The sequence below is a fragment of the Bos grunniens genome, chromosome 3 (genome assembly GCF_055505025.1).
Source record: "Bos grunniens cultivar Pamir isolate PY7600 chromosome 3, Bosgru_T2T1.0, whole genome shotgun sequence".
NCBI lineage: Eukaryota > Metazoa > Chordata > Mammalia > Artiodactyla > Bovidae > Bos > Bos grunniens.
In genome coordinates, this window is record NC_141167.1 from 66,925,277 (window position 1) to 66,933,385 (window position 8,109).

The 8,109-nt window shown below is 40.6% G+C and overlaps 1 protein-coding gene across 1 annotated transcript; it reads right to left on the reverse strand.

Annotated features, from left to right (window-relative positions):
• Nucleotides 1–6,513: 6,513 nt before the first annotated feature.
• On the reverse strand, nt 6,514–8,092 carry LOC147375759 (guanylate-binding protein 7-like). The gene is made up of 2 exons (XM_086391057.1): nt 7,753–8,092; nt 6,514–6,873 (listed from the first exon to the last, which is right to left on the reverse strand). The coding sequence occupies exons 1-2, from the start codon at nt 7,867–7,869 to the stop codon at nt 6,637–6,639; spliced, it is 354 nt and encodes a 117-aa protein (XP_086247183.1). The 5' UTR covers nt 7,870–8,092; the 3' UTR covers nt 6,514–6,636.
• Nucleotides 8,093–8,109: the final 17 nt, after the last annotated feature.

Below are 8,109 nucleotides of genomic sequence, written 5' to 3' on the forward strand. Positions count from 1 at the left end.
ATTAGCCAGTAGGTCTGGCCCAGGCTCCTATCAGGTTACTGCTTTTCCCCTGGGTCCACGTGTGGGTGAAATTTTGTGTGAACCCCTTTAGACTGAAGTCTCTGTTTTCCCAAGTTCTGTGGGGTTTCTGCAACTAAGCCCTATTGGCCTTCAAAGCCACTTGCTCTGGGGCTCATCTTCCTTGTGCTGGAGCCCTGTGTTTAAGAGCCTGCAGAGGGGTCAGAACTCTCACTCCTGCAGGAGAACCTCTGCAAGATAATTATTCTCCAGTTGGAGGGTCACTCACCCAGGGACTATGGGATCTGATGATATGATTTTGCCTCTCCTACCCATCTCCTTGTCATTCCCTCCTTATGTCTTTAATTGTAGAAGATCTATTCTGGTGTGTTCCTGTCTTTTTCACTGATGTCTGCTCTGCAGATATTTGTGGTTTGGTGTGCTCATGAGAGGGAGTAAGCTCAGGGTCTTTCTACAATGCCATTTCGGCTGCTCTCAAAAGTTATTTCTTACCTAAGCTTTCAAGGAATTCGTGTCAGGTACTCAAATGATAAGTCAGTGTGTCCATAGAGTTTCAGGCTATATTTAACTCTAATTTGAGAAAAATTGGGCAACAATGAATGAATTCTGCCTGTCTCCTCCCTTGCCTTTCATTTCTTGTTTTGTCTGATTAACATTTTATAAATGGTAAGTTCTAAAATTTATCTCCACCTTTCTTCATGAATGTAAAATGCTGGTGTCTATTTTAGGACAAAGTGTGAAATGCAGTCTATGGTTATTAGAAGTGAGATTGCAAATGAAAGTTGGGGCAGGACTGCTTTGAAATGGGACTAATGCTAGGAAACCAGCTTCTTACTTTGATCAAAAAATCTACTATTTATGTGGCAAACAAACCAAAACATTGATACCAGGGACAAGTAAATGTTCTTATATACTATGTGCCAGGTAAACGTAAGTGATGGTGAATTCTTCATGTTTCTAACCTGAAGAAAGCCCATTTGTCCATCTCCTTTTTAGAAATTTTCTTTGGAGACAGCTGGGTAAGGATCCTTTCCCTATTTTTTAACTTCAAAAGTTTCATGTTAAGTATTACAATTTGATTTCTGTTTACACAAAAAGTGATCACCATACAGTTGACCCCCTTCACCATTTGTCTGCCTCCTCCGCCCTGTCCCCCCTTGCCTCTAGTGACCACCAGTTGTTCACTGTATCTATGAGGGCTTTGTTTATTTGTTTGTTTTACCCTGTTTGCTCATTTGCTTTTTTTTTTTTTTTTTTTGTCTCCTCATGTGAGTGAAATCATATGGCATTTGTCTTTCTTCACTTGACCTATTTCAGTCAACATTATACTGTCAAGGTCCATGCATGTTGTCACAAATGTCAGACTTGAATTCTATTTTATGGCTGAGTATTATATATATATATATATCTCATATCTTTCTATCCTTTCAGTCATTGACTGGCACTTCGGTTGTTTCCATATCTTGGCTGATATAAATAATGCTACAAAGAAGATCTCAGTGCCTATATCAGTTTGAATTACTGTTTTCCTGTACTTTGGGTAATTTCCTGTTCGTTTCAGTTCAGTTTAGTCACTCAGTCATGTCTGACTCCCTGCGACCCTATGGACTTGCAGCACACCAGGCCTCCCTGTCCATCACCAACTCCTGGAGTTTACCCTGTACTATTCCACAAACGTGGAATAGCTGGGATATATGGTAGTTGTATCTACAGGCTCCTTGACACCTTGGAATCTTAACAAAGGTTCAATCCTGGCTGTAACCATTTCTTCTCAGGGAGATGAAATACATTAGATTATTCTTTCAAGTATCCAAAAAATCGATTATTCAGTTTCTAATTTAGCATGAGTTTGACTCTCTGAAGCAAGGTACAGAAAGTTTAGCATGTAATAGTAAATTGTGCCATCCTATCTGCTTAACAGAAAATAAGATCTCATTGATCTTAAGGAAACATGCTCTATACTGGCTAAAAACTGCAATGGTAAAGGACTCATTTGCTTAGATATATAATTAACATGAGTTTATTCTTTCTAGTCATTTCAATCTACTGATACACATGTACTGGGTACTGCTTATTCAATAATATAAAGTGTTCTTTTTTTCTGTTGTTATGAAGAGGAATTTCTTTAAGACTTTTAATTCATCAATAATATGAAGGAATGAATTTTTTGCCCATATTCCACACCCTTTTCTAGATAATCAAAGTTATTGTTATTGACAAATTTGGGCATGTTGGCTGTGAATAACTCAGTTCATAATAGGTGCAATACTGTTCTGTTAATGAGAACATTTATATATCAATAATAAGTAGATCAGAGTCTACCCAGGTAGCTTAGTGGTAAAGAATCTGCCTGCCAAGCAGGAGATGTGGGTTGGATCCCTGTGTCGGGAAGGAGGAGATGGCAACCCACTCCAGTATTCTTGCCTGGGAAATCCCGTGGACAGAGGAGCCTACTGGGCTACAGTCCAAGGGATTGCAGAGTCAGACACAACTTAGTGAATAAACAAGAACAACAATAAATAAATCAGAGCTTTGAACATTTGCATTCCATTATGAACAGCATTTTTTTTAACGGAGAAGGCAATGGCAACCCATTCCCATACTCTTGCCTGGAAAATCCCATGGACGGAGGAGCCTGGTAGGCTGCAGTCCATGGAGTCACTAAGAGTCGGGCACGACTGAGCAACTTCACTTTCACTTTTCACTTTCATGCACTGGAGAAGGCAATGGCAACCCACTCCAGTACTCTTGCCTGGAGAATCCCAGATACAGAGGAGCCTAGTGGGCTGCCGTCTATGGGGTTGCACAGAGTCGGACACGACTGAAGCTACTTAGCAGCAGCAGCAGCAGCATGAATAGCATTTTTAACTCACTATTGGGATTGCAGTTTATTATTTTTATACTTTCCTGTGAATAAGTGAAAGTGAAAGTCGCTACGTTGTGTCTGACTCTTTGCAACTCCATGGAATTCTCTAGGCCAGAATACTGGAGTGGGTAGCCTTTCCCTTCTCCAGGGCATCTTCCCAACCCAGAGATCCACTCCAGTTCTGCCACATTGCAGGCAGATTCTTTATCAGCTAAGCCACTAGGGAAGCCCAAGAAAACTGGTGTGGGTAGCCTATCCCTTCTCCAGGAGATCTTCCTGACCCAGGAATCGATTCAGGGTCTCCTGCATTCCAGGTGGATTCTTTACCAACCGAGCTATGAAGGAGCCTTTCTGTGAATAGTAAATCTTTAAAATGATACTAAATTCTTTGATACTCATAGAAGAACATATATCCAACAGGAAAGTACTTTTCCTCTGAAAAAGAGAAATCATTTATATTAAGAAAAGTTTTCTGTACGTTTACTCGATGAGTATTAATTAATGAATGATATTACACAAAATCTGTCATATAGAGTGTTCAATATCCTCAGATGAGTTATCTTAATAAAGTCTCTTGCATAGGAAATGAGGCAGCAATGAGGTATTTTACTCATCCTCATGGATTGGACAGAATCCAGAGTCAATTTATGTAGTTGCAGGGTGCAATAAGGGTGTTTTATCCGAGTGATTAAGTAGGAGACAAACATTCTGAACAATCACAGATTGGAACTCGAGAAGGTTATTTTTTTCCGTGTGGCTGTTGTCTTTAGTCACTAAGTCATGTCTGACTCTTTGCGACCCCATGGACTGTAGCCCGTCAGGTTCCCCTGTCCAAGTTCTGTATGGAAATCAGTAGTAAAATATTTCAGAATAATGTGTGCTGTATTTGTTTAGATGCTGACTCCAATTAATACCCACAAGTGAGTGAAAGTCTCTCTGCCGTGTCTGACTCTACGACCCCACAGACTGTAGCCCGCCAGGTTTGTCCGTCCATGGGATTCTCCAGGCAAGAATACTAGAGTGGGTTGGCCACAGCTATTTGTGGCCCTGATGGGTGGAAGCTCATGTATTTATTCACATGCCTTGTTTGAATACCTGGGGCTTATGTGGTAGGGTTTGTGGTGGGAACTACATAGACAGGGAAGAAGATCAAAAAGACAAGATCATGAGGCAGTAGGAGACAAAATATAAATAGGTCGTTTCCGTACTAAAATTACACAAAAATCCTGTGGTCTGAAGGAAATCTGATACAATGGCATCACAGAGAAGGACACCAGACCCAATCTTAGGAAATCAGGAAATCGGAGATGGTAAGGAGGAACGGATGGTGACAGATCAGGGTTTCAGGCTGGGGACCTGGGTTAGGGATATCTGTGTTGGGCTCAAATTCCCAAAATCAAGAGAATTTGTCCTATTGGGGAATTGCCAGCAATTTATTCTAAGTCAATGGTCAAGCATCAGACAGCTAAGAAGAATTCCTAAAATGTTGAGTTGAAGAGAAATTTTTCTTTGAAATCACCATCTTTTAAAATCTAAGATTAGTACTTAGAGAACATTTTAGCCAACATACCCAGGGACCCTTTTTCTGTAAAGAATTAGGGACTAAATTTCAATGCCTTAGCAAGAACTCCAAATGACAAGAAAGTTAGGATGCACATCGTATATTTTCCACTTCCTGCTGTAACAAGTAGGTATTCCCTGTTGAGCTGACATGTTATTTCTAGTAGTTATAATCCTTTCACCTTGTCATAGGAACTTCTTCATTCCGTACATTATTCTGCTCTTAATTTTAATAACTGTACTTATGTTTCAATATGTAAGAATTCTTGAAAAATATAAATGTCACAGAAGAAAGTGTCATGCAAAGTTAGTTATCCTCTCATGTCTTACATGGAGAAGGCAATGGCACCCCACTCCAGTACTCTTGCCTGGAAAATCCCATGGATGGAGGAGCCTGGTGGGCTGCAGTCCATGGGGTCGCTAAGAGTCGGACACGACTGAGCAACTTCACTTTCACTTTTCACTTTCATGCATTGGAGAAGGAAATGGCAACCCACTCCAGTGTTCTTGCCTGGAGAATCCCAGGGGACGGGGGAGCCTGGTGGGCTGCCGTCTATGGGGTCGCACAGAGTCAGACACGACTGAAGCGACTTAGCAGCAGCAGCAGCATGTCTTACATCAAACATGAAGGAGTATTCATGTTGTGCACATGGATACCAATTTCTTCTGTATTTTTGAAGATAGATGATAACTAATGCATACATTCATTATTTTTTTCAATCAGTAATACAACTATACATACTTTCCATATCTTAGATTTTCCCACACTAGCACAAAGAGAGTTTCCTTTTTTCATTCTAGAGACTGTGAAGTATTCCTTTGTAAGTGTGTCTCAGGTTTTATCTCACTGGTGTATGACACAGGGGCTTGAAAGTTGTTTCCAGGGCTTCTCTGGTAACTCATGATTAAGAATACAACTACCAGTGCAGGAGACATTGGTTTGTCCCTGATCTGGAAGATTCCACATGCTGTGGGGCAGGCAACTAAGGCTGTGCATCACAACTTTTGAGCCTGTGCTCTAGAGCCGCGAGCTGCAATGTCTGAGCCCATGTACTCCAAGTACTGATGGCTGAGTGTCCTAGGGCCTGAATTCCACAACAAGAAGGCCACCACAATGAGAAGCCCGCACTCTGCATTTAGGATGAGGCTTCACTTGTTGCAACTAAAGAAAGGCCTGCACAGCAACAAAGATAAGGACAACGCAAAATTAAAATAAAATAAATAAATAAAAATTGTAAAAAATAAAGTTGTTTCCAGTCTTCTGAAATTAAAGCAATCCTGAAACAAATATACTATAGCATATGCCATTTTCAACTCAGGTTAATAAGCCCGTTAAGACAGATTACTAAATGTGGATTCTGTAGCAGCAGTACTTGCATTCAAATCTTTGAATTGTATTTGTACCAATTTGCACTCTCCTTAGCAGTTAACAGAGACCCCCAATTCCCTGGAACCCTTGACAGCTAGTGTCCTGTCCAAACTGCTGTTTCTGGCCCAGGTGGGAGGTGACACAGGTCCCTCCTAATTTTACCTTGTATGTCATTTATTATCAGTGAAGTTAAACACACTTTCTCTTTCTACATTTTTGCCCATGTAAAAATGTTCTTGTTGCTGTTTGCTCACTGTTATATAAGGGCTCATAATAACTTAAAGAGCTGATCTCCAGGACTGTATTATAGATTGCAGATGTTCTTCCTCTTATATTTGTTTCTTGCTCCTCTTAACACTTTACCAGAATTAATCATTATCTTTCAACTTGTTTTCCATTTTTTAAATTCACTAATTCAATCAGAATTGCTTGTTTTTTATTTTTTGTGTATCAGACCATGGTAATCATGTTGGTAATCACTTAAGTGGGATTCCCTGGTAGTTCAGAAGGTAAAGAATCTACTGGCAGTGCAGGAGACCTGGGTTCATTCTCTGGGTCGGGAAGATCTCCTAGAGAAGGGAATGGCAACCCCCCCCCCCACCCGTATTCTTGCCTGGAGAATTCCATGGACAGACCATGGGGTCTCAAAGAGTTGGACACGACTAAGCGACTCACACACACACACATACACTACAGCAACTGTTTGATAATCGGTTTTTATTTTTAAAGTCTTCTTGAACAAAGCTATCATGACATACACGTTTAAAAAATGAGCTACAGTGTTACACTATTAAGAAAAAAGATGCCTTTCAAAATATACTTATCAGGGAATCTCAATCTTATTCATAATTTCACTTATAGCTTTTGGTATCAAACCATATACTTTATTAATCCCAGGTAGTTCAGCAACTAATGCTAGGCTAGCCCCATCAAGGTACTCTGCAGTCACTGAAGGCTTATTATTTTTACTTGTTTTAATGTCTTCTTTTAGTTGATACATCTCTTTATTTAGCTCCTCAGCTTTCTTTTTAAATCCTTCTGTAAGTAGTTCTTCTTGCATCTGTAAAAAGGGGAGAGTTCCCTTTAGAAAACAGACCAAGTAAGTATTTTTTATCAAACAACTATAGCAAAAAAGTACGTTTGTCTATTTCTCTAACACCTTAGATGCTTTTTTGATGTTTGTCTAGTATTTGCAAATGTTTGCACCAGGGAAGGGAGAGCATCCAGGGTTTAGAGCGTCCCATGTTCCTTCAACAGCATCTTCCTGGACACAGAGGAGCTGGGTGTAGGTCAGGTCTGAAAATTACCCTAGGAAGGGGTTCCAGCCCTTGGGAGAGAATGCAGGTGAATTCTAAATATCTGTCCGTTTCACTGAGGTAGAATGCCCACACACGTCACCAGAATGGCACTGCTGACTCTAAAACACTGGCATTCAAACTCCAAGCTGGGAGAAAGAATACATTTACTCTAGGTATATAAAATTGCTGGGAGCCGGCATAAAATGAATCAGGCAGACCTAGAAACAAATGTAGCAAAATTTACAGCTTTTAGTATCCTGTATTTCATAGCAGGCACCATCTGATACCTTCAAGAGCAGATGGAACTAGTCCAGGTCTCTGATGGTTGTCCCCCAAATTCTAAGGAGTCTAAGACTGAAGTCTTATTCATTTGGGAGCAAATGTGATGCTATAATTACCATGAACAGCAGTCCAGGAGTCTGGGTCATTTTATTTGTCCCATTCAAACCCTAACACTACAGAAGGTGCTGAATCTTACAGAGGTAAGCCTTTAGCACGATCCACATCTCTTTGACATTATAGTGAGTTCTATGTCTTTAGAGTTCCCTCTGGGGTCTGACTTTAGGTCAAATTCCTGTCCTTTATTCATGAGAAGTTAGGGTTTTCCCCATCAGGCCCTGCTCAGGCCCTTCCAAACTTACCTTCAGCTTGTGTTCCATCATCATTTCCTGCTCTCTCAGAAGATTTTCTCTTTCCCTTTCCATCTTCTCTCTCAGCTGAGCCACCTCTTCACTGAAACCTCTCTCTTGTGCTTCCATTTTTTTTGCTTCTGGTCATTCAGTTTCTGTGTTAGCAGTTCCTGCTCCATCTCAGCTTTCTGTCCCTTGATTCGTTCTTCTGTTTCACAAGCATTTTAAAGAGAGACATATAACAGTTATACTGAGCTATACCCTCCTGAGCTCAGAGACTAGGATGACTTTAAATTGGTGGGAAGGGGTCTGACTGTTCCTGCTACCACATCAGATAATCTGCTTTAGCACATGATACAGAGGCACTGA